We start from the raw sequence: 27,693 nt of genomic DNA, 5'->3' as shown, positions 1-27,693 counted from the left end.
AGAAATTAAGAATTTCTGTACTTATTCATGTCTTGAGCAAACCAATGTGATTTTAGCCAATTGTAATAATTACTGTGAGTAAGAAACTACCTTTTCACAGATTATAGGTAGTTCCAAGTATTTGGTAAATATTCACTTCAAATTACTTCAGAGTTACCAGAAGATCAGTTTTCAGTGGCTGATTTATGGGTTTACGGAGCCCCTTTGTCTGTAATTATCATCATAATTGGCTAGATAGCCTATTGTGAGCCTTGGCCTTCTTCAGGAGATCCCGCCAGGCTGTCCTCCTCTTTGTCGTTGACTTCCAGGTTTTTGATTTTAATGAAATCAAAATCAGTATCCACACAGTCGACCTACCTCGTTTTTGGTCTACCCATTGGTCGCTGTCCAAATGGGACCGCACTAAAGACCGTCAACGCAGCTCTATCATTTTCCATTCTCGAGAGATGACCAGCCCATCTCATTGCTTAGTTTGGTAAATTTCAAAATACTGATTTTTCTAAAAAGTTTATTAAGTCTTTGTCTATCATAGAACTAAGTAAAAAAATAAAAAATAAATAAAATGGCTGCAATTTTGAATCATCTTTATAGCCTTATGGTCCTAGGAGCCCCTTGCAATTGCAACATGGTAGATCTGCCACTCCATCTTTAGATTTTTTTGTTTACTTGTCTTGATGCTGTCTTAGATATATTGGTCTAAACTCGGATTTTTTTTAATGCAAAACCAAAATACATCATAGCTTCAGAACAACAGTAACATATCTAATCACAGATATAACACTCAGATATCTTACTGTTGCTTTGAGGGGACACTATAGGGGTTTTTTTTTTAAAGAAACACAACCGAGATTTTATTAGTATTTAAAATAAATTGATATGATATTCCGTTATTATTTTCAACTTTAACTTTTTAATCACCAGTAGGATTGCTGGAAAGGTAGGAAAAATTCTTAATATTTTTTGACTGTTCCACAACCCAACTAGTTTTTAACTCATAAGTAAAATGCATTTTAATATTTTTCGGAAAATATAAAAGGAATATCGTCTGCAATTTGAATTATGCGTAACTTCAACACACAGAAGAATCAAACTGAAGTATATTTACGAATTAAAAAACATTGAATCGATACTGAATTAAAAGAAATGTCATATATCCTAAAAAATTCATATATTTTTTACATTATATTAGTCAACAATATAACAACTTTTTAGTAACGCTAACAAAATTCGTGGTTGTTTCACAAAATAAGATTGTATGTGACAAAACAAGTTTCAAGGATTTTAAATATAATACGAGTTAAAATATGAAAGCCATAACGTATGAAGATGAATCCAAACTTTCACGACTGCACACGGAGCATTTGTAAACAAAATTTATAAGTCTCAATACAAAATTTAACTAGCGTAATATCCATACACGACTTGCAACATTTAAAAACTTGATTCATATTGTGTTCAAATAATTGTTTAATTAGACCATTAATATCGTTCAGAGTTTAAAAAATACAGAACTTTATGACAATCACGACTGAACTTTGTTTTCAAACACGGGTTGCAAGCAGAGGCGCTTGAGCAGAGCATAAGCAGCATTGCGCTCCGCAAAGAGCAGCACTGCGAAATTCTCGCCAACCATTTTGGCTGCTTCCGAATTTCGCTAATGCACTGTAATTCAGAGGGTTTCAAAATTCGCTTTCCGGCGCCCAAAGTTCCCAGCGCCCTAAGTTCCCGGCGCCCAATCTTCCCATTTCGTTGCAATCACGTACGAACGTACACCACGATCAGTGGCGGACTGGCCCGCGGGCCGGTGCATGGGCTGGCCCGCCCCTATTCGGCCTGATCACCCTCCCTCCTCTGCTCCCTCGAGCATGTACCCCTTCAAACTTGTGCCTCTTCGTTTTTTGCTTCCTTCTATATCAAATATATCGAAGTAAGTATTGGATAAGTGCAAATTTTCGAATTTTGACGGATTCGAACATTTTGAGGTGTGTGAGTTCATTTCAACCATTTTTGGAAAATGTCTGTGTGTGTCACGTATGATGTGTGTGACATAGTTTTTGTGGCCGCTCTACAGCAACCGAAGGAAATCGAACGAAATTTGGTACTTATGTGCCCTTAAGTGAACTTGTGCCCATTGTTTTCTGGCGTGAATTCCTCCAAGGGGTTGGGGGGGAGCAATGGGACGTTTTTTGAGTTATGTGTGACTGCTTTTCCCCAAGAAGTAACTGGCGGAATCAAACAAAACTTGGTCCATATGTTGCCCTCAACAGGTACAGGTGCTGATTAAATTTTGCTGTCAATAGCTCAAACATTGGTTGACTATAGATTTTTTTTTTTGTCGTCAATTGTGACTGCTGTATCTCAAGAAATAATGAACGGAATCAAACAGAAATTTATCAACAAGTAGCCGTTAGAGGGTATAAGAGCTGATTCTGTTTCGGTCAATAGCTGAAAAGGGGGTGGCTCAATCGAACGTTCTTTTTTTTCCATTGTGTGTGCCATATTCTCAATGGATTTTAAAAAAATCTTAAATTTTTATTCACGGTGGAGCTATTATGAGATGTAAACAAATCGCCTTCACGGGCGGCCATGTTGAATGAGCACGCAGGCTAAGATGACATCACCAGCCGGCAGCGTAGCAATGTTTACATTTGACTGAGTCAAGGCAGCCGGCAAAGGAGTCACTCCGGAACTAGGAGTGTAAACAATCAGGTTTATAGTTATTGCCGAAACTAAAATATCCGGAATTTTGAGGGCCAACTTTTATCATTACGATTGCATCTGTTTCAAAGGTAAATATTTTGTTTGTGTCTTTCTCTTGAGTTCTTCATGTTTTTTAATTTTTTGAACATGTTTGCGCTTAGTCCTATTTTATTTCTTAATGCACGTACCGATATTTCAAAGAATCATGGCTTTCGTTTGAATGACAGAGCAATCAATAGTAATTCAATTTACATGCAGCATTATTTGTCATGTATTGTCACTGGGTGTCATGTCACTGGGGTAACAGTATTTTATTTCCCCAGATTTTATGAAGTCAAAAAACTTTATTTAAGTTTTCGCTGTCGAATTGTTTTTGAATCACACATAAAGCACGCATATAAACTTTGAATGCACATTTCTGAAAAATCTTAAATTTTTCATTCAGCCCCATAAAATGAAGGAGTTACAGTGTTCAATCTCGAAAGTTCAAAGTTCCTCTTCATCCAAGGTGCTTGCTTCATTTACATTTTAAGTAGCTACTAGTAATTTTTTAGTAGAAGCTACAAAATTGATTTTTTATCAAAGTGGAGCTCCCTAAGTGGCATGAAATATTCATCAACTGCAAAATACATGGTTTAAACCAAATGGTTTTAAAAATTAAAAAAAAAAAAAAAAAAACATGAGGTTTTTTTTTCAAAAATGTTTTTTTTTTTTGAAAATCTTCATTGTTTTCCCCCAAATGTTTTCATAAATTTTACATATTATTGCAATGAGTAAAATTTAATTGATGCAAAGTAACTCGCAAAGCTTTATAGAAAAATTACAGATTTAATAAATTTGGGAACTTATATTTTTTAAGGTAATGCAAAATTACTAACTAGTTTTTCTTTTGTTCTTTTTTGTTTTTTTAAATCATTGCAGCTTTACTATTAGGTACATCTTTATACAAGATAGACCAACTAAGTTTTTCTAAAATAACATGGAGGAAAAATCCAAGTAACCCTTTTTTTATTAATTCAACTATCATTATTTTTCAGTCTTTTGCATTTCAAAATAATCTAAAAAGCATATTTAAACTAAAATAGGCATAAAATTGCGCTTATACCTGCAGACTTTTTTCATCCATGTAGACGATAGACAGGGGTGATTGTGAGTTCATCAAAAAATACCTGAAAGTTTCAACGGGGGGGGGGGGGGGAGTAATCTTTGGTCCCTATTACTTAAGTGTACCTTTGCCATAGTTTTAAATAGTTCTGAGTCAAAATATTGCGTGCACATTTAATTAAATTTTTAATGGATTACAAAGTTACTTTTGAGCTGGTGTTATACAAATTATCTTGACATTTGACCATCTTAAGGCTCTTGCAGGTATATTTGATGAGTATTATATAATTTAAAATAAATTGCGGAGGTAGGGAGATAAAAGCATAACGAAAAAAGATCATAATTCCGGTATTTTCAGACATGAAAATACCGGAAATACGTCCGAAAATACCGGAAATTCGGTAAAATACCGGACCACAATCAGCCCTGGATAGAGTCAGAGTAAGAAAGGAAAATATACAGTGAAACCTGTGTAAGTTGACCACTTGCAGTGCACTACTTTAGTGGTCAACTTAGACAGGTGGTCAACTTACAGAAGTTGAGTTATATAATAAGGGTTAATTTCATGCCTGAAAAAAACGGTCAACTTAGACTGGTGGTCGACTTACCAGGGTGCTCAGCTTCACAGGTTTTACTGTATAGAATCATGAAAACAGAAAATGTATTTGTAACTCAGTGCTCTTATAAAAAAAAAATAATGTCAAATTTTCACCTTTCCACAATCTTTTTTTATCCTAATATAATAAAAGAAGTTTCGTGTATGAATGGTGAAAGAATTAACAAACATTAATTTTTGTGAGTCTTCATTAGTAAAATATCTTAAAAGAGTATTTTCAAACTAAGGCTTTTAATTTTTTTTTCTTTGATAAAAAAAAATGGTATTCCTAAATGCATTAAACCAGGAGAAATGTCTAAAATCGGAAACAATAATTTTTTAAAACCTACTTGTCCTGTTTCTGTAATTGTAGACACTGATACATTAGATTGCTCTCTCAGATAATAGATTATGAGACTGACTCGCTGCCAGCTGTGCTACCAAGGCACGCTGATACATTAGGTAAATAAAAAACATGATTTGTAACTTTAAAAAAAAAAAATCTTTATACAAAATACGCGTTGATCTTTTGATTTTTAAAGTTTTGTAATGTACATCAAACTTGTGATTCATTTGTAGATACTACAAAATACTTTCCATGTTTAAGAATGAATGATTTTAATTTTACTTTTATTTTTTTATTTATCGTGGACAGCTATGCGGAAATTAAATTTCAAGGACTTATTCTTTGTTATTTGTAATTAATAATGTCTGAACAATCACGGTAAATTCTTTCTTTGATTGCAGAATGCAGTGGCCTTGGCATAAAATAAACAACAGTAAAGGAAGAAGCCTTCATTTGCACAAGATTAGACCATTTGCTCCTTTCTTGACTCTTTGCTCCTTTCTCGAAACATACGTTTATGGAGGAAATTGCAGTGGATAAAGATCGATTATGAAAAATGAGGAAAAAGGGAACCAAAACTGCTACAAAAATCAGAATCTTTACAGATTTAGAACATGAAATTTTTGGACTGTATTTTTGCCCATTTTGTACCATAATAGCTAAAGATTTTCACACAATATTCTCCATAGAAATCTCTACGTGTGAGGAAATGAAATTACAAGATTTTACTTTTAATTATTTAATTAATTACAAAGAAATTAGATGGAAATATGAACATTAAACATTCCTTAACAATTAATTGGTAAAATCTTTATGATTTTCTAAAATAAAAACCAAAAAACCAGTTTTTTGGAGTTTTTCAAAAAAATCATTTTCTTTTCTTTTTTATACATAAAATTGACATTGATTTGCCGCAAAGAGCATATTAACATCCCTAAAGCAGAATACAATTAAATTTGCGATGTACGTACAACGCAAAATAGATGACCGAGCTGCAGCACAATTCTGTTCAATTGTGAGAGGAAAACTCAGACAAATTTTCTGCAGAAATTGTACAAATTTCTGTGAAATTTCTGCAGATTTAAGAAATAATTTTGCACAAATTCTGCAAATTTCTTTAAATTGGAAGAAAGTCTAAAATTCTCTCGAAAATGACGACAATTCCGCAGAAAGCTCTCAAAAACTGTTGAATTAGATGAGTCATCTGCAAGAACTTTAGATTTACTTTGAAGCAAAAGAAATCTGTAGAATTTGTGCAAAATTTTATCTTGAGTTGGAAGATATTTGTAGAAAATCGGCAGTTTCTGCAGATATTCTGCAAAAATTTCATGATCTAAAATCTGTAAAGATTCTGATTTTTTGTAGCATTTTTGGTTCCCTTTTTCCTTATTTTTTCATAATCGATCTTTATTCACTGCAATTTCCTCCATAAACATATGCTTCGAGAAAGGAGCAAAGAGTCAAGAAAGGAGCAAACGGTCTAATTTTGTGCAAATGAAGGCTTCTTCCTTTAATGTTGTTTATTTTACATAGCCTGAATCGCTTAAGAACATTCAAGCTATTTAAAATAAACAGCATACAGGTAGGGTTAACGGTCTCTGCAAATCCTGCTGTAAATATTGAAGTTCAATGCTTTGGTGTTGAGGGGGAAAAAACACATACACACGTTCAGATAACCTGCGACAACGTGTAATCCGCACCTCATTAATTTTACACTTTTTAACAGATAGTCTGCGGATTATATGCAGGACAATACGGTGCAATCTTTTTTTTTTTTTTTTGAAATTTCAAGCACGTACGCACAAAAAAAAGGAAAATAAATAAAAAGTTATAAATTACTGTCTTCTGAAAAAAGTGAAAGGCCCCGGGCCCCTCCTGGAGCCGCCACTGCCTGTTGAAGCTAAGATTTATAAGGAAGTATAGTTAAATTTAGATCAACACATTCTAAAAATGCAAAAGTAATTTATAAAAATAAAATTAACTGGTTTCAATCAATGATTTTGTTATTAAAAAATCAATGATCTTTTTAAAAAAATCACTTGATTTAAATCAATGAACTCTGCAACAGAATAATTCTATTTTTATTTTATGTGAATATTTTTTGTTGTTTTTGCTCAGATAAAACTATATAGCTGTAGAAATTCTCTGAATTTCTTTTTGACATTGCATTTTATTTTTTGTATATGAAGTTAATTCACTTTTTTTCTTTATGAAAGTGAATAGCTTGTTTTGTGTGTTTTATTGGAACAAATTTTCAGCTTATCTTAAAATTCACACCTCATGACTTGACTTCGATCATGGTATACATTGCCTTATAACTTATATTATATCAAAGTTTCGTATAGCATAAAATATGGTTTAGATGCGACATGGCCCACATATTGCCCTGATTTATGTATGATCATATATATCTAATTTTAAAAATAAATGAAATATTAATTTAAAAAATAAACAGAAAAGTTTCATGTCACGATTTCGATGTAACATAATACAAATTAACCACATTATATAAGGAACGCCTGTATGTTAGGGTGGGCCGATAAACACTTTTTTTGATGATGATGGGTAGTGCAGAAAAAGTGCCAATTGTGGAGCAAAGTGCACATAAAAAAATTTGAATTTTTTCTTTGATCTGCCGCAATTGGGTTGAAGTTTCGAAAAAAAATGCTGTATTTTCATGTTTTTAGTCAAAATTAGTAAAAATAGTATGTTTCTTTTTTCAATGATGAGTTGTGCAGAAAAGGTGCCGTTGGTGGCACTAAACTCCTATAAAAATTTTGAGGTGTGTAGTGTACTTCATTCTTTTGCCACTACTGATTAGAAGTTTTGCAATTATCAGTTTTTTTAACGTTTTCAATACATTTCCTCGAATGGTAAAAATTTTGTCTTTGTCATATTTCTATGCCATAATTACATAGTTTTATCATAGGTGATGCAGTTTTAGATGCGTGGTGTGTTACAAACTAACTAATTATTGCACATAAATTTTTGATTTAAAATATGCTATGAGAAAAATGTAGTGCAGCTCTCTGTTTGATTTGCGTTCAAAAACAACGGGAGTAACACAGAATTTGTTCTTAATCACTGCTAAATCTTTTTAAATAAGAAAAAAGTTATACAGTTGAAGACCGTTATAACGCACACCTTGGGACCCGAGCTTTTGCGTTATACAGGTTTTTGCGTTATATAGATCATTTCACAAATTTTGAAACTAATATTCAGAATATATCTATATATTAACGCTTCAAAATGATTTTTATCTGCAATGAGTATTAAAGCACCAATATTAAAATTAGTTATTCACAAATTAATGTTTCACAATCAAAACCCTGCATGATGTCTCGCACTGTTCGTAATATGAATTGATTTGCCTATATGATTCGCCTAAAGAAACGACCAGGTTCGCAAAAGAGGTTTAAAATATAAATAACATGGCCATCCTAAGAATTCGCAGCAATAGAAACTGACAAAAACCAAGGTATCAAAACATTGTGATGAATATTAATTGAATAAATGTATAGCAATTAAAAGAAAAAACAAGGATCGAGAAATTTGAGTGTTTAAGGTTTAGGGTTCCAAAATTTAAATTCAGGTTAACTGAAACAACGATATTCTCTGGTTTGGTTCTCAACCAATATCAGCCAACCTCGAATCACGAAATGTCTTTCTTCACAAGAAACTGGAATAAACATAGTATCGAAAATAATTTTAAAGTCTGAAGTCCTACGCCAGCTGTGTGCAGTAAATAGAAATAGTACTAAAATAGCACGGAATTTGCAGATGGCCTCGAAGGAAGATGCTTTTATTGTAACAATACTGTAACAGAAGTAAAAGTGCTAAAATGCAGAAGTTCAATTTGAAAAAAGCTTTTATTACCTAAAACAGTGTAGATAAAAACACTCTGTTGGTAGTACAAGCACAATTTTCTGTACATCCACAGCATCTTTTGCTCTTTGTTGAGTTCTGTGCTGTTTAATCTTAATTTTGAGCGCAGCTGTACAAAGTTTTCGAAAAGCACATTTCAAATTTAAAACTTAATGCGCATTAAATAGTTAATTTATGACACACCATGTTCCTGAAAATGCATCGCATGCGATAAAACTATAAAATTATGGCAGAGAACTATGGCAAAAACAAAACTTTTACTATTTAAGAAAATTTATTGAAAACGTAAAAAAACTGAAAATTGCCAAAACCTCTACTTATTTGTGGCAAAGAAAAGAAGTATACTACACACCTCAAATTTTTTATGGGAGTTTAGGGCCACCAATGGCACCTTTTCCATGCAACTCATCATCGAAAATAGAAACATACTATTTTTCCTAATTACGGCTAAAAACATGAAAAAACAACATTTTTTCAAAACTTCAACCCAATTACGGCTGATCAAGAAATTGTGCAAAAAATTTCAAAATTTTTATGTGCACTTTGCTTTACTAATGGTACCTTTTCCCCATTACCCATCATTGAAATAAGAAAAAAGTTATTTTTCGCCCCCCTCCCCTACTGTATGTGGGTGTATAAATATACATATCCCATAGTAATATGAAAATCCCACAGTAGTTCACATTGTATCATTGCCAAATTTGGGACAGAGGTCCTTTGATACAGAGGAATTCACATGGAGTAGTTTTTGGAATTTTAAAATGTTCCAAAGAGATCTAAATTTAAATTTTGAGACATAAAATTGCTCTTTTTATAATGTTGACAAAATTTGTGCACTATTTTTTCTTTTACTGAAGCCTGATTGTTGAACATGCATCACTTGACACAACTTTTATTTTCTAGGTAGACCATGAAACACCGGGCGATTCAGCTAGTATACAATAATTGCAGATCTTCCATCGAATCGAACTCTCAAAATAGTTTTGCATCGAAGTGTCGCATATCTGCAAGCCGCCTGGCAAAAGAACTAAAAAGTAAGCCAACAAACAATCTGATATCAAATTCTTATGTACAGTGGCGTAGCTAGACCCGACTTTCGGGGGGGGGGGGGGGGGTTACTTCTTTTATATATATATATATATATATATATAATATATATATATATATATATATATATATATATATATATGTATGTATATATATATATATATATATATATATATATATATATATATATGTATATGTATAATCGCTTGGAATTTTTTCCTTTTCTTTTTTTTCTTTCTCTTCTCTCTTCTTTTTCTCTTTTTTTTTTTTGAGACTAACTTTTCGGGGGGGGGGGTTTGTCCCCAAACCCCCCCCCCCAGTCAAAAATCAAATTAGTATGACTGAAAGATTGTACAAACTCATTGAGTGTTTATGGTAGTTTATGGTTGTTATTGAGAAATTCATTTATTATGTAACAATATGGCGTTTTGTAAGGACATCCCCTCGTCCCATTTAGATAACCTATTGTAACAAAAATCAATGGAACACACATGAAACCAACCCCCTCGTTTTGTCCCCCCCCCCCCCCCCTTAGCTACTCCCCTGCTTATGTATGAAATTTCTGGAAGTCTCCTACAAACTTTTCTCATTTCCAATAAGACAGCCCCCTGAAAAGAATATGTGAACTGTCTCACTTCAGGCACGTGGCCGCATGACCAATGACTTGGTTTCAAAATCATAAAATCATGGTCCCCACAACCCTCCCCTTGTATCTGCCACTGGTCAAATCAACATGGCCAGATTAGGCTCAGTCATGACAAACTGTTCATTTTCAACTTTTTTAATAGTGTAGGGAAGATCAAGAGTACTGAATCGTACAGGGTCATAACCAGACTTTTGTTTCAGAGGGGGTTTTATCAAACACATTCCTTGAAACTTTATATGGTCTATCAAATTTGGTTTCATGTGTGTTCCATTGATTTTTGTTACAATAGGTTATCTAAATGGGACGAGGGGATGTTCTTACAAAACGCCATATTGTTACATAATAAATGAATTTCTCAATAACAACCATAAACTACCATAAACACTCAATGAGTTTGTACAATCTTTCAGTCATACTAATTTGATTTCACAAATAAAATTGAAATAATAATAACAACAACAATCGTATTTTGTCACTAAAAATAAATAAAAAAGAAAATAAATAAATAATGGAAAGCATTTCTTTGCATGAAAAATTTTGGAGGGGCTTTGAACCCTATAAACCACCCCCCTGTATACAGCCCTGGAATCGTATATTGGAACTAATATTGTAGTTTGAGTCAGTGTTGTCTGTAGGTTTAGATCAATGAAGAAGTAGTCCTTCCAACAATTTCAGGGAATTGTCTCTGAAAATTGAGCAGACTGCAAAGTTTGCATTGTAAAGGCCACTGAAACTCAAAGGGGATATGAGTTTTTCATGTTTCCATCTTAATTTAAAGCTTTGAAATTTAAAATTTGTACTCATTGTAAACAGAAAATACCAGATGGCTCCTGAAAATGCAGCTGTTATGCGAACCACGAAGCTAGCAGAAGTGCAGGATAATGCACTTTCTTTTGATTGTGAAACATATTTATTTGTGAATAACTAATTGTAATATTGGTGCTTTAATACTCATTGCAGATAAAACTCATTCTGAAGTGCTAATATATAGATATATTCTGAATGTTAGTTCCAAATTTGTGAAATGATCTGTATAACGCAAAAACCTGTATAATGCAAAAGCTCTGGTTCCAACATGGTGGCGACAGATCAGGGAAATCAGGGAGATCAGGGAAAAGTCAGGGAACTTTATTAATCAGGGAAAAGTCAGGGAAATATCAGGGAATTTTGAAAAAATAACAAAAAATCAGGGAAAATTGATTTTTTGAAGAAAAAAATTTTTTTTTGCTTTACAAAATTAAGTACTCTTAATTCCCTACGCATTTTCTGCCAATTATCTGTTAAAAAAAAGAAAAAAATGTAAAATTAATGAGGTGCGATTATACACAGCCGCATATTTGTGCATCTTTTTTCCTCAACGTCAAAGTATTGAATCTTACTTATTAACCACAGGATGAACTTCCTAAGATTGCTTTTGTGTCTGTTAGGTTGTTTATTTTACCTAGCTTGAAATTTCCTTTTACTCTTTCAATGCTACGTAAAATAAACAACCATACAGGCAAAGAGGAAGCCTTCAATTATGCCTTAGCTCCTTTGCCTTTATTCCATTGTCTCGAAGTAATTAGCGTACTGTAATCACGATTTCAAGAAAAAATCTTTGGTTTTCGAATTAATACTATAAAAGCTTAAAAGTAATTACTTCTTCGCATTTTTAATTTAATTGCTAAAATTTAACTTTCAATAAAAAAAAAAACTTCGTTTTTTGCCGTTATATTATTTGTTGTCACCGCAGATTATAAAGGTTTTCTTTTCTTGAGACTTTTGTGATTCTTTAATTGTATAACCAAGTTGTATTCTTCTTTTATATATTTTTAAATTAACTAATTGCTTTCTCCCCCCCCCCCTTTTTTCCCCTTGCATTTCAAAGTTGTTTGTTACAAAAAGCAATCTAAGATTTTTTCTCATTACATACTTAAATCATTTGAAATAGAGTTAACTTGTGTACTTTAGTAAATATCTTTATTTTTTATTGCTAAAATGCTGTATTCATTCATTAAAACCTATGTTCTTGATTAGAGAAAAGCTCCCTGCGAATGGTTGTCAAATGGTTTTATCTGTTTTGCATAAATATGTCAATTAATTATATAAGAATAACTACATTACTTCTATTCTTTCACTATTACTTGTTATTCTTGCAACAATTATTATACTGTTTGAAAACTTAGTTCAAAATAATTTCAATTCCTTTTTAGTTCTATCATAAATACACATGTTTTTAAAAGTAATTTTAATAGTTTCTTAAAATTCTTATGCTAAGTCGTTTCTGAACGTAAAGTTTTTTTTTTAAATTTTCTATAATCTTTCCATTGTATAAAAATTTAATGTACTGTTTTGTAGGTTGTTCCCCCCCCCCCCGCCCCCCAAAAAATTGTCTTGTTTTTTTAACCATTTTATTTAAAAAAGTAGCATCTTTTTAAAATATATCTTTAGTTCAACAAACATAACTTAAAACGTTTAATATACTTTTATACAAACATACAATGGATTTCAAGTAAAGCAACTGAAAGAAAACCATTATCATTGGTAACGTAAATCAGGGAAATTTGGTGAACTTAATCAGAGAAATCAGGGAAATGTCAGGGAACTTTTTTTCACAGTTCCTGTCGCCACCCTGTCCAAGGTGTGTGTTATAACGGTCTTCTACTGTATTTTCAAAAATTTATAACGAGGAAAATGGTTAATGATAAAAAAAAATTTTTTGCAGAAAATTCATGTATTGGGCCATAAGTTTCGTCTCCCAGAGTTCAAAATTTTTTCCATAGATGGCGCTGCAGACAGTAAGCCTCTAAGTCAAAAAATAATCATTGGAGTTCACCGATTTTTCTTCCGATTGCAACATGTGGTTGCAGCCGGTGGCAGGCATTTTGGAAAGATTGTTGTGTAATTTTGTTTATTAGAAACATTTTTCGAAAAACTATGATGTAATTTTCTGTCTTTCTTTGATTTACGGTCTTACAATCTGAAGCGTCATCTATTGGAAGATTTTTGAACTAAAATTTGGAACGAAATTTGGACGAAACTTATGGCCCACCACATGAATTTTCTGCAAAAATTAATTTTTAACCATTACCCATTCTCCTGTTATAAATTTTTTAAAACAGTCGGTCTTCTTCAGGACACCCTGTATATAATCACTATTGGTCAAGTTTATTATTTGTACTGAACATTGTTTTTTTTAAACACACAGTTATTACTGTATAACAAATTGTATGTGAAAGAGGGCAGGCGGTGCACAGTGATTCAAAACGACAAAAAAGCGGAAAAAATTCAATAACTTTGAATACTCTCATAAAATGCTATAGAAAATTGTTAAAATTGTTGTATGGTAATATTTATCTTCATGCTTGCTGATCGTATTCACTGCCAAACCCCGATTTTACATCCCCCGAACCTACGTTTTCCCGGCTGTTTACGTTTTTTTATCATCAGGTCCCAGTTTTTCCGTATACTAATAATATTAATTTCACCTGGATGGAAAGTTTGTTATTTATGAATTTCCCGCATTTTACGTTTTCCCTTGGCAGTCAAAAAAAAAAAAAAAATGTTTTAAAATTAAGCAGCGTGTTTCCTTTTGTGCATTTTTGAACATAATCCGCTCTGCTGAAAGTTAATCCATGAAAACAGAAATGCTACTGCTCCATCCGTAGTCGACTTTATGGACTTTTCGGCCGCCAATGAAGATGAACAAGAAGAGGAAACACAACTCATCTCTTCTTTCAATTCTGCATTTAAGAGCTTACAAACAGTGAAAGACTATTTTCTTTATCATGAAGCAGGAAAAAACTTTGCAAAGTATTTCAATCCTGGAAGATGCTGCATTTACTTTGGATTCAATGACTCGTTATTACTGACTATTTTCAACCTAAATGCCCGGATTCGTAACTTAATGTGTTAGAATGATCTAAACTGGTATGTACAATAATGTTCTTTTCGTAAAATATCTCGTTTTTACCTTTTATAACCGCCATCGCAGCAACCTTTATTATTATTTTTGTCTCCTTATTTGATTTTGCTTTCCATACATTTCCCGTATTTTACGTTTTCCCATATTTCATGTATTTTATGTTTGATTCAGGCCACTGAGAAACATGAGAAATCTGGGTTTATCTACAATTCAAATTCATTTCTGTTTTTAGCGAAAAATATAAATTAAATCAGTTGTATGCCACATGCAAGGTTAATTTATTGCAATTGATGCCCTCGAACAATATTTTCTGGCAATGTTGACAAACTGAGAACAGCTTTATGCTAGAATGATTTTGAAAAGGAAGTTGGAAATTTCAAACGTTTGATGATTTTTTAATTTCATTATTTTATGAACAGAATGGTTTTTTAGCTTTTTATAAAGAATTAGGTATATGAGTTTTAAAAATTTCATTCTCATATGTAGCTTCTTTAAAGCCATACTAAACGGATTTAAAAATTGTTATTTTCAGGTTACTACTGCATTGCATGTAGAATAATGCTCTGCATTAAGCCATAACAACATAAATCTGTTTTTAAAAAATCCTGTATATTTATTGATGAATGTTTCAAGAGCTCCAACTTTCAGAAACAGTAAACAAAACTTTTTAGGCTCTCCTGCAAAGTAGTGAAAGTGTGACATACGTTAGTCTGGAGCATGTCAAATTTGATGACCTATCTCTTTGATAAAAAAGCAATTTACCTCGTCATACTGTTAGGGGTTATTTTCTAGTTTACTATATTGGTGTTTGTAAATAGCGAAAATCAAACAAAAACATCTGCCACGACTGCAGTTGCAGGTGGTCGCAGCTAAACTGTTGTTTATTTACAGGAAGGATTAAACTATTGATATATGTAAATTTGAGCCTACCGGAAGTCTCCGATAAAAGTATATTCAACAATATTTTTCATTATATTTTTCAGAAATTAATGTTTCTTTATGTCAGATAGTTTTCAATTTTGATAAATTTTTAATTTTTAACTACGATGTAACATGCATCCTATAAGTGTGAAAAACCAATCGGAAATTACTTTCATTAAATATTAGTTCTCCTTATTGAACGAATGAATTAAAACTGAAGTATAAAGGCTTACGTCCGAAAAAAGTAAAAACATCATTGTTCAACAATCTTGGCTTTGTAAAAACGATTTTTTTTTTTTCAAAAAACTCTTATGGAGTAAGTTACTACAACTCAAGGGCTAAGTAATTACGGCATGAAATATTTTTTATCTTAAAACTTGAAATTGCTATTTTTTCCACCCTTGATCCACTGTGTGGTGTCTCCCACAGCCTGACCCTGGCTATGATCCTGCCTACACATTTCACTCTGCATTTTAGTTTTAGTAACAATCATGTAACTTAACTTAAGTATACATTTACCCAAAAGTTGATTTTTTGCTTTTAGCTTGAAGATTGTTCATTATAGTAGTACTTTTATTGAAGAATGAAAGAATAAAAGGTCTAAAATGCAAACAGTTAACTTTCTTCTTTAAGGTTTGAATGAATGTGAAAGACAACATTCCAGTTATTTATGATAATTTATACAGGGTGTATCAGTAGGGCGTTTACAGACTTTCAGGGCAGATAGAGTACACCTAGAGGATGGGAAATCACATAGCAATGCATGTTCAGAAACCCTTTCCTGATGCGATAGTGATGACACAAAGCACAAGAAAGACGGGACAAGAATAAGAGGAGAAATTTGCTCATATTTAATGCAGCAAAAATGCCGGTAAGTTTTTGTCCTGTGTACGTGACAGATGCCTTTACGTAATCCGAAGCAAAAGATGACATGTACACATGCGTTTTTTGTTACCCCGCTCTCGCTTTGACGTTTGATCTTCAATGCGCTGGAGATGTGAGGCATGCATCATGTCCCAGGGTCGTAATTTCGAACACCTACTTTGATGTCCATAGTTGGCACCTTCATGTTCTTTTTTCTTAGTTTTTTGCTGTACTAAGGATAATAAATATGTTTTCTTCTCTTATTCGTGTCTTGTCTTTTTGGTGATTTGTGTCGTCAGTACCGCGCCAGGAAAGTGTTTCCGACAATGTGGTTTCCCATTGACTAGGTGTACTCTATCTGCCCTGAAAGTCTGTAAACGCTGTACTGGTACATCCTGTAGAATGAACTGTCATCTTTTGACTTGAAACATGTACTTTTTACTTGTTTGAATTTACATTGCATTCTAATACTTCTACAAATCAGCAGTATGTTAAAAAGCTTTTTCATAATATACTTTACTAAAACTAACCAAATATTTCCTCATTTGTAGCGCCATTTAATTTAACGTAGCAACCCCAGCAACAAAAGTGATGAAACACAAACGTGGTTTGAAAAAATATATTCATTAACAATTTAAAGTATAAGTTTACGTATAATGTAATAACTCTTGGCGGCATAAATTCTACACAAAATTAGTTGACATTGCTGGGGCACGGTGGTGTATCAATGATATAATCATATGACACAGTGTTGATATTTCATGATTTAGAAGAAATATTTTCAAGTTCATGAGTTTACACTATTAATTTAAACTGCAAAACTCAAACATTAAACAGACCATCAATAGAAGTTTTACGTGTTTTTTTGCATTAGACAACAACTTAGTAAAAACTAGTAGATATTCTAGATTGCTGTTTTTTAGTTGTATCACGTCTGTTGCCGGGGTATGTAGTTGTACTAAAAGATGAAAGGAGTGCTTTGTATACTTTTCATTATACAGTCAACTCGCAATAAATTAAAGATTTCTTTTTCTCAAAGTTTTCCGTGGGTCCTATACTCTTGAGAAGGTTGTGGGAACTTCCCATAGCTCAAACTACGGTAAACTCCCGATTATCTGCCAGTCACCCAACAGTCCAGAACATGCATTTTTGCAGCAAAAAGCAAATACCAATGGTTGTTTTTTCTTCCAAAAATTGTAAATTTAAACTCCGTTGTTTTAGTTTTATTTATTTATTTGCTATATATTTATTCATTTTTTAAAAACTTATTTATTCATTTATTTTTTGTGATTTTGTCATCGTACATACATTTGTTTTTATGCTACGTTGTGCGAAAATACAAAAAAAAATTTACTGTACTATTTTCATTGTTTACAGAAAGTATTATGCATCAATAGAGCCAAATTTTTGAGGAAGGACAAGTTTTGCCTTATTCGTCCCTCATTTTAGCCTTTTATCCACGATTTTTAGTGTCTGTGGTACTTCTGCGACCGAATTCCGCTGATAATCGGGAGTTAACTATACCAATTATTCAAAAGTTTTAGCCGCTCCATGGGACTCCGGGCTATGGAGAGTTGCCTGTATTAAATCAATGATACTTTAAGATAATAACGAGCACTATTTTAGGCTAATGAAAGGAAGTGTTTATATTTATTTATTATATTTTACTTATTTATTTTTTGAGTATATAATGCTAATTATATCTCACATCTGAGTATGATTCTGCTTTAAAAAAACGTTAACTACAGTCCAACTCGAAGTCCTAAGTTACCGGCTGAAACCTTCAAGTTATTGGAAGTTCCCAGTCTTCTAGGAGTTTGGGACGCATTGAAAACTTCAAGATAAAAATATATTCAAGTTACAAGGCTTCGAATTATTGAGAGTTGGTTTTATTTAAATTTTTTCCTACTGCGAAAAACCCTTGTCTAAATTTGTTTCTTGAAATTCATCATTGTATTTGGGTTGAACTATTAATGCATTCTTTTTCCAAATAAATATTTACAAATATTGGGACAACAGAAGCCCAAGTACATTTTTCAGTGTAAATATTGAGGAGTTATATTTAGTAAATTACCGCCCATAAGCTAGGGCTAAAGCAGAAATGCATTAAATACACCGCCAGCTCAATCATTTCCAGCCGAGGACTGCAGTTTCGTGCTTATTAGCACTCATCAGCCCGGCATAGGAAAGTGACTGAGCTGGAGATGGAAAACCTCTTATGGAAGCCAAGAGGGCCAAACAAACTGGTAGCTAATGTAGAATTAGCACAGACCAGACGAGTGACCGAAGCAGTGGTTCGGTTCCAAACAAACTGGTAGCTAATGTAGAATTAGCACAGACCAGACGAGTGACCGAAGCAGTGGTTCGGTTCCAAACAAACTGGTATCTAATGTAGAATTAGCACAGACCAGACGAGTGACCGAAGCAGTGGTTCGGTTGAACCGAACCACTGCTTCGGTCACTCGTCTGGTCTGTGCTAATTCTACATTAGCTACCAGTTTGTTTGGCCCTCTTGGCTTCCATAAGAAGTTTTCCATCTCCAGCTCAGTCACTTTCCTATGCCGGGCTGATGAGTGCTAATAAGCACGAAACTGCAGTCCTCGGCTGGAAATGATTGAGCTGGCGGTGTATTTAATGTATTGAGGAGTTAATCCTTCATTTCACCCTGCTTACAGCCAGTGTGTCAAAAGGAAGAGATGTTAGAAATCAATAAAAGTAAAAGTGGTACAGTACATTTATGAAGTATATTTCTCTATATTAACTTAACTTTTCCCAGAAGGGTAATTTCCTCATACACTGCTCTAAAATTGTATTTTTGAAAATTATTTATCATATTTGTTTTTCTTTTCAGCTGTTATGGAATGGTGCAGTTGCAAGTTGAAAGTTTCTTCTTAAATGCTAAAGCTTAGTACAGAAGACGTAAAATGAAAACCTGTTAAAACAAAACATTTTCAGTGGTTTGAAACAAAAACTCAGTTTCTTCATACAAGTGAATGAAGAATCCATGGAAGCAATCCACATGACTAGTACTTGAAAACTAAGAAACAGATAATTCTTTCAAATGTTCTTTTGTACGGATTAAAATACAAAAGAAGAGAAGGCTATGTGAATGACTAAAAAGAGAAATTAGATAATACTTTAAGAATGGTGTTTCTTTTATTGGAATGATTTTGACTGAAAAGAAAAAAAATCTAAACTTGAAGATGTTGTTTATTTTATAGAGTATAATATGAAGAGAAAAGTATGAATGACCGAAAACAGGAAATAGATAGCACTTTAAGAATGTTCTTTCTTTTATGGAGTAGAAGTGTAGAAAAACATCTCAAATGCTAATAAAATCCAAATCCGCTCATAATACAGTAAATAACATTAAAAAGTGCAACTTTCAAGCAGCATTATTTTCTTAATACTGCATCCCAGCTGTTATTGAGAGTGGATGTAATCATTCCTTTTGCCACAGAAACTCACACGAGAATGAACACAGGAGAAGGCTCATTGTTTTGCAAGTTCTGTTCAAAGTCATTCTCTGGGAGCGGAGACTTGACAAGGCATTTAAGAACTCATACTGGGGAGAAGCCTTATTCTTGCGACCACTGCCAAAGGACATTTGCCCAGAAAGGAACCCTAATAAATCACATGAAGACGCACACTGGCGAGAAGCCATTTACTTGTGATTATTGTGACAAGAAATTTGGCCGAAATCACCACTTGAAGAACCACTTGAGGATACATACGGGAGAGAAGCCGTATGCATGTAGTTTCTGTGACAAGACGTTTGTCAAGAACTATAGTTTGAAAGTGCATTTGAAGTCGCACAGGGAAGGGGATCTTGATGAGGGATCACAAAATGAATGCAACGGAGATTCAAGTCCAGCGGAAAATGACTCTTGCATCCCGGAGTCCAACTGTAGTATGCAAAATGAAGATAAGTCGTATGTTTGCACTTATTGCGAAAAGACATTCGCTTGGAGTGCGTATCTGGAACGGCATTTGAGGATACATACTGGTGAACGGCCATATACCTGCGAATCCTGCCAAAAGACGTTCACTCAGAAAGGAGGTCTCATGAATCATTTGACCACTCACACGGGAGAGAGGGCATTTTCTTGTCATTATTGTCAAAAGACATTCGTCAGGAAAGATAACTTGAAAATTCACTTGAGGACTCATACCGGAGAAAGACCATTTCTGTGCCATTATTGTAACAAAGGGTTTACGAAAAATGACTTTTTGAAAAGTCATTTGAGGATACATATTGGGGAAAAGCCATACTCTTGCGATGTGTGTCAAATGACATTTGCTCAAAAATCTAATCTTAATCGGCATTTTAAAATGCATATTCCTAAAAAGTCAAAGTTCACGAAGTCTGCATGTGAGGAGGATATTTGTGTAGAAAAATAGCTTAAGAATCCGCTTGAAGCAACTAAGAGCTCTTTTTAACTGTACACAAGTAAACGAACTGAACAGCGCATAAGAGAATGCACATAACAGTACGTAAAGAAAATTAACATAACAGCAAGTTATGAAATAGGTCTTGAGAAAAATTACCTAACACATCAATCACTATTATTTATCTTTAAAGTTAAGACTAAGCGTTCCTTTTTCTTTTTAAAAAGTATGAAAAAGGCTTAATGTTTTGTAAAAATGCTGCTAAGAACAGAAAAATAAATGAATAAATAAAGCAGGGAAAAGGTTAATAATTGAATAAATAGTGAAAAATAGAAATATCAATATGGGGAAATATCTCTCAATCTGTGTAAAGTTTTATCTAGTTAAGTGGTTGTTATTTGTTAAAAGATAAATAAATATTCTAACATTGAGAAAGATTGAATTTCATGTGGTTTTTATATGTTATGTATAAATAATTTCCTTTTCACATGAGGGAGAAGTTTTGATTTTAAAAAATTGTTTCCGTGCTTCAAAAACTCCATTTGAATTAATTTTTAGGGTTATGCAACTAAGTATATACCTGGCGTTAGAAAATACATGTTGGTCTGCAGGAACGTAGGCTCGTTTAGCTCTGAACAAACTTTTTGTTTTGCTTTGGAATGTGTGCTTAAAGTATATCAAGATCATTTGCCTGATTACTTCTCAACGCGATCATATAAAATACAAATTATGTAAAGGCAGACAAAATTTCTTATTTAGAAATTGTTTTTTAGCCAGGGCAGAAGAATTATGAAATGCATCAAAAATCTTGTGTATGAAGTTAAACAATAATCACTAAATTTATTTCCCGTTCCACTTTAAGGTCAAAAATTGCATAAGTAGGCTAAGATTGATTTTATTTCTAAAAATTTACTTATAAATTGTTTGTGAGGACAATCTACTAGCTGTTTTTAGGTTAAAAAAAATACAACTGACCTAAAACTGTTCGGTAACTAATATTACACTTGCTTATGAACACTTCATATTGGTAGTCATTCTAATTATTTTGATAAGTGCACGAGAAAAATATTATTTATATATTTATGTATAAATTGCATACTAAATTATAACGTAAGAATGTGGCACAAAGTGAAATAGTTAAGATAACTTACTTTTTTTTTTTTTAGAAACAAAGTGAAAATTTATTTTGAACATTTCAGTTCATAAAAAAAAGTTTTTTTTTTCTTTTTTTTTTAGTAATAGAGCTTATGTTTACTTTTTTCTTTTTTTGCATTAAATTTACCTTTAAATAAAAGTGGAAAATTATTACTTGCCCCATACATGAAGCAAATAAATAATTGGAATATTTTTCTTATGAAGTAATTCCATTTACATTTATTTATTACAAACATTTTCAATCAAAATAATACATTTTTTAAGTGAATAAAAAATGAAGCAATGACTGACTAAATAAATTAATAAATGAATGTGTTATTTAATTACAAATCCAGTGAATGAATTAATGAATGAATGAGAGAGAGAGAGAGAGAGAGAAATGACAAATAACTAAATAAATGAAATGAATTGTTTCAAATTGCTCTACATGCACTTGACAAACTGTACTTATCATTCAAAATAAAAACATGCCTAAAATTAAGTAAATAAATACTTCCTGGAACATCAGAAAGTTTTTATTAATGTTTGAAGAGTAAATGACAAAAACAATCATTTTTACTTCCTTTTACAAAAAAGAAAGTATTGTATTCACGAAAAAATGTTCAAAAATCGACCTTAATTTCCATTTTTCTCACCCCCGAATGAATGTTGAGTTTTTTTTCCGACCCGACCACACGTGGATATATGCCTAGGAACCTACAAACACCCGAAATACCCATTTTGACGACCCCCGAGTTAATTACAACGAGTTTTCTCGTGACGTACATATGTACATATGCATGTGCGTATGTATTTCACATAAGTCAAAAACGGTATGTCCTAGAAAGTTGAAATTTGGTACGTAGACTCCTTGTTGGGTCTAGTTGTGCACCTTCCCTTTTGGTTGCATTCGGATGTTCTTAAGGGGGAGGGGTCTTTTGCCCCTTTTTGGAGGGAAATCATTGTTAATGTCGATGTAAACTCAAGTTGTGTTATAATTTGTCAGACACTTGGCGATATATCGCCAGTCTTTTGGTCGCCAAGTTTTGTCGCCAAAACAATTGAATCACATTAAAATTGCCAATAATGGGGAAATGACATTAAATTGGAGTAAAAGAAAGTCATGTGATGCACACATCAGCTCGTTTATTGTTACACTAGAAGGCGAGCCCCCTGCTTGCTATCTCTGGACAACTCCCAGAGCTGTGTTTCATGATCAAAGCTCGTTTTACTTGCTGATCAGCAGGGCTACTGTAACATGGTCGTTCAGAAAAATAAGCTTTAACTAGTGGAGTTATGGCACATTATATTTCATTTTAATGCAACTTTTAATGTAATTTAATGGGATTTTTTAATTTATTAACTGAGGGGATCATTCAGTTGTTTAGGGGCAGTTGTTACAGCAGGGTTACTGTAACATGGTCGTTCAGAAAAATAAGCTTTAACTAGTGGAGTTATGGCACATTATATTTCATTTTAATGCAACTTTTAATGTAATTTAATGGGATTTTTTAATTTATTAACTGAGGGGATCATTCAGTTGTTTAGGGGCAGTTGTTACAGCAGGGTTACTGTAACATGGTCATTCAGAAAAATAAGCTTTAACTAGTGGAGTTATGGCACATTATATTTCATTTTAATGCAACTTTTAATGTAATTTAATGGGATTTTTTAATTTATTAACTGAGGGGATCATTCAGTTGTTTAGGGGCAGTTGTTACAGCAGGGTTACTGTAACATGGTCGCTCAGAAAAATAAGCTTTAACTAGTGGAGTTATGGCACATTATATTTCATTTTAATGCAACTTTTAATGTAATTTAATGGGATTTTTTAATTTATTAACTGAGGGGATCATTCAGTTGTTTAGGGGCAGTTGTTACAGCAGGGTTACTGTAACATGGTCGTTCAGAAAAATAAGCTTTAACTAGTGGAGTTATGGCACATTATATTTCATTTTAATGCAACTTTTAATGTAATTTAATGGGATTTTTTAATTTATTAACTGAGGGGATCATTCAGTTGTTTAGGGTAGAGGTGAGCCCAAAGCAGTTACTTTAACTTTGTTAGTTTTAAAAAACAAAAGTTAATACTGACATTTTATGCTTTTTTAAGCATTCATAGTTTTCTATAGTTCCTTTTCATTGTTTACACTCAAAAAATCAAATTATTGAGACAAGTACTTATTTTTGATACAAAAATTGTCAAACCATGTTACTCTTCCAAGAACTCACTTCGCCCATGAGTAGGCCTAAAGCGGGTAGGGGCTTTGAGCAAAGTGGGTAGGATTAAATCAACTTGGGGAGCATTGTCCAAGTTGATTTAATCCTACCCACTTTGCTGTCCACCATTAGCCCTCAACTTTGGCATAAAATTGACAACTTTTGGTTCCTTAAAATTGATCTTAATCATATTAAATAATTTCTTTCATATGAATTGTTGGTAATTTTATTATCACAGGGTTGCCGCTCGCCTGGAAAATGTGGAAAACCTGGAATTATCAGGGACAGTAGGGGCAATTCAAGGGGGGGTACCTTTTATGGTTCATAGATTTATTTTCTTTTCCAATTTAGGAACAAAAACTAAAAAATATAAAAAAAAAGCAGAAATGTCAAAATTTTCAGATCATAATTGTTTTACTTAGTGTACCTGTTTATGAAACATTATTTAGCACAAGCAATAACTAGTTTATGTATTCATTGTTTAGATATTAGTAAAATCAATTGTTTTACTTAAACAAGCTGTACTTGTTTAATAAAATTATGAGCATTACCAAATGTTTGTAATACCTCAAAATGCTTCAGGGTAACTAATGTAAGTCTAGTTCATGTCAAAGTGTTTCCTCGAGGAATGTTATTGTGTACAAAATACATCAAAACCTTAAGAAAAACTTGCATTACGCTGTTAAATTTACATCAACTACCAGTCATATAGTCGCCTCAGACAGTGGCGTAGCGAGAAAAAATCCTTAGGGGGGGTTAATTTTTTTCTGAAGTTTAAAAGTAAAGCTATGCCCTCGAGTTTACACACACACACACACACACACATATATATATATACATATATATATACTAGCAAAAATACCCGGCGTTGCCTGGGTCAGTAATAATTATTAGAAAAAATCGTTACTCTGCTTTTGTTTTCTGTTTTAAGTGAAAGAATTTAAAAACACATCTTTTTGACGTGATTAAAAATCGAGTTTCTTCCTTACCCATAAAACTAAAATAGCAATAAGTATAAAGAACAAAGTAGTATTGATTTAGAAACGAAAGCACTATATTTAAGCATATACAAATTTACAAAACATGAAATTAATCTTCTCATGTTTAAAAAGATTAATCTGTTGATACTTTTTTTTTAACATGGAGTCTAAAACTTCTCTGTATGGCTAATGAAGTACGAAGTGATTTAAAAAAGTAGCTGCGCTCGTAATCCCCTTATTCTTGCTTTAGTTATTTCGGGAAATTTCAATCTTTGTGGGCTCTTGGCGCGATTTTACCGAATTTGCGAAAGTTGTTTTGGGGTACCTTCGATGATGCTCTCCCATTCTTTCCTTACTTTGTAAAACGTTATGATATTAATTTTCGTTACAGAGATATCGTCGCCAGATGCTGAGATATTTTTGGTCACCATAAAATGGCGCTAAACAGTTTCATCCGAAATGTTACCAAAATAAGTAATAAAATTTGGTGATTGTTTGAAATTGTGCAAAAAGAAAAATTAATGGAAGTTTTTGTGCTGTTTATGGATTTGCCTAATTTAGTTGCTGGATTAATTAACACAGTAAAAAAAAGTCTCTTGAAAATTCTTTGATTGGCGATATTTTGTTTACATGGTGAAAGCTGAGAAACATTATGACGTAGTCTTCGGCTTCAAAAACAGCAACGTTGAAAAAACTGCAAAATGCATCAGCTACGGAAATCTTTCTGCAAATATTTTGGCGATCTGCTGGTTGTTTGGATAATGAGTAAGTGTTCAATCAGCATAAATAATAAGAAAAACCATTAATTACATTAAAGTTCCGTTTAAATGGAAAATCATCAGCCAAATCATGTATTATTTGCCAATCTTGTGCAAAAATCTTACTTCAAGATTTGACTTGAGAAAAGCCTTGAACAATCACGAAAAGCAAAGAAAGTCAACAATACAACAATTGTCGCTATCGACAGGGAGTTGAGATGATACACTAAATACTGTATTGAGTTGAGGAAAGCCTTCGAACATGGATCTAAAAAGCTCATAACTCGTTTTTTATTCTACTTAGAAATTTCGAACAGGTGCCATCTTCAGCAGAAAAATCAGAGCTTTCGATGGACATATAATGTAAATATGTGCAAGTATTTTTTCATCCCAATATTAGAGAATTTATACAAAAATTGTGTTTTATTGCCCCCCTAAGGGGGTTTTGCCCCCCATAACGGGACGAAAACTACCCTATGTGTTATTCTGATGCATAAGCTATATTATTGTAAAGTTTCATCAAAATCCGTTCAGTAGTTTTTGCGTGAAAGAGTAACAAACATCCATACATCCATACAGACAAACTTTCGCATATATAATATTAGTAAGATATACATATACATATATATATATATATATACATATACATATATATACATATATATATATACATATACATATATATATACATATATATATATATATACATATATATATACATATACATATATATATATATACATATATATATATACATATATATATATACATATATATATATACATATATATATATATATATATATATATATATATATATATATACATATATATATACATATATATATATATATATATATATATACATATATATATATATATATATATATATATATATACATATATATATATACATATATATATATATACATATATATATATATACATATATATATATATATATATATATATACATATATATATATATATATATATATATATATATATATATATATATATATATATATATATATATATATATATATATATAATTTTTTGGGGTTCATGGGGGGGGGGGTTCTAACCCCCCTATCCATGGCTACGCCACTGGCCTCAGAGCAGCAGTAAGATATCTTAATGTTATTTCTGGAATTAGTATCTTACTGTTGCTCTGAGGTGCCAATATGCTCAGAAAAACCAGCCTCAGCAAAAATTTGTACTTTTTTTTCTTTAATTTTTTTACTGCTGCAAAAAATATTATTGGCAATTTAGTTGTCTTTTTTTTTTTGCCCCCCCCCCCTCCGCCCCCCCCCCCCCCAATTTTCAGTCCCAATCGCCACCTTTGATCAGGGAAAATGAGAATCATCTAAAACGGTAAGGGAAAATTTCAAATTATTGATATTTTTGGAAATGTCGTAGAATTCCTTCCCAATTTTTCCATCTGAAGGGTGAAACTGCTCCGCCATATGTGTAAAAAATACGGTGAATAGCGGCAAATGCTACACTCCAGACACGCGAATTTTCCTGGTAATTGATCAACTGAAAATTCCCATTCATTTTTATTAGATGCAATAGAACTGCAAAAAAGAAACTTAAAAGGAATATCCCTCTATAAATAGTAAAGTTGTGATTTGTATTCATTCATTACATTTTATTTTTATCAAAAAAAAAAAAATCCAAGCCATGCTTAACTAGAAATATCTAGCATTTTTCCGCAAAGTATGGTATTTTAATGGCCTTCATTTTGCATTATTAATTAATTAATTAATTTTTTTTGGTAAAATGTTCACAAAAATTTCAAGAGTCCTTAAAATATCAGCTCTTATAGATTAAAACTAGATATTATTATTACTTTTTTTTTTTCAGAAGCATGCTAATATTGAAAGCTTCCCTTTGCTGGAAATTGCGTGGTTTTTTTGAGATTTTGATCCTTTTAGATCTTTTAAACTTTTTCACTATTTTAATGGTTAGAAGTTATTTTAACAAAATCTTTATTAGAATGACTTAACTCTTTCATTTTTTGTGCGCTTTAATTGTTACAAGTAAATTAGCAATTATAGATTTTTTTTGGAGGGGGGGGGGGAATACTAAAGTGTCAACAAAAAAATAGCATTTAATTTTCTTGTTTATTTGATTTTAGAGTAAAGAAATTTGTAAAAAAATCTTTTGAACTTTTTTTTTTTTTTGGTCAATTTTAGAAG

At 32.3% G+C, this 27,693-nt stretch overlaps 1 protein-coding gene across 1 annotated transcript; it reads left to right on the top strand.

Annotated features, from left to right (window-relative positions):
- The first annotated feature begins 2,697 nt into the window (after positions 1–2,697).
- On the top strand, positions 2,698–21,136 carry LOC129227785 (gastrula zinc finger protein XlCGF57.1-like). The gene is made up of 3 exons (XM_054862394.1): positions 2,698–2,789; positions 9,534–9,664; positions 18,864–21,136. The coding sequence occupies exon 3, from the start codon at positions 19,487–19,489 to the stop codon at positions 20,411–20,413; it is 927 nt and encodes a 308-aa protein (XP_054718369.1). The 5' UTR covers positions 2,698–2,789; positions 9,534–9,664; positions 18,864–19,486; the 3' UTR covers positions 20,414–21,136.
- The last annotated feature ends 6,557 nt before the right edge of the window (positions 21,137–27,693 follow it).

This window comes from Uloborus diversus, chromosome 8, assembly GCF_026930045.1.
Source record: "Uloborus diversus isolate 005 chromosome 8, Udiv.v.3.1, whole genome shotgun sequence".
Lineage (NCBI taxonomy): Eukaryota > Metazoa > Arthropoda > Arachnida > Araneae > Uloboridae > Uloborus > Uloborus diversus.
The sequence above is the reverse complement of the archived record's forward strand: the minus strand, read 5'-3'. Positions and strand labels throughout refer to the sequence as shown.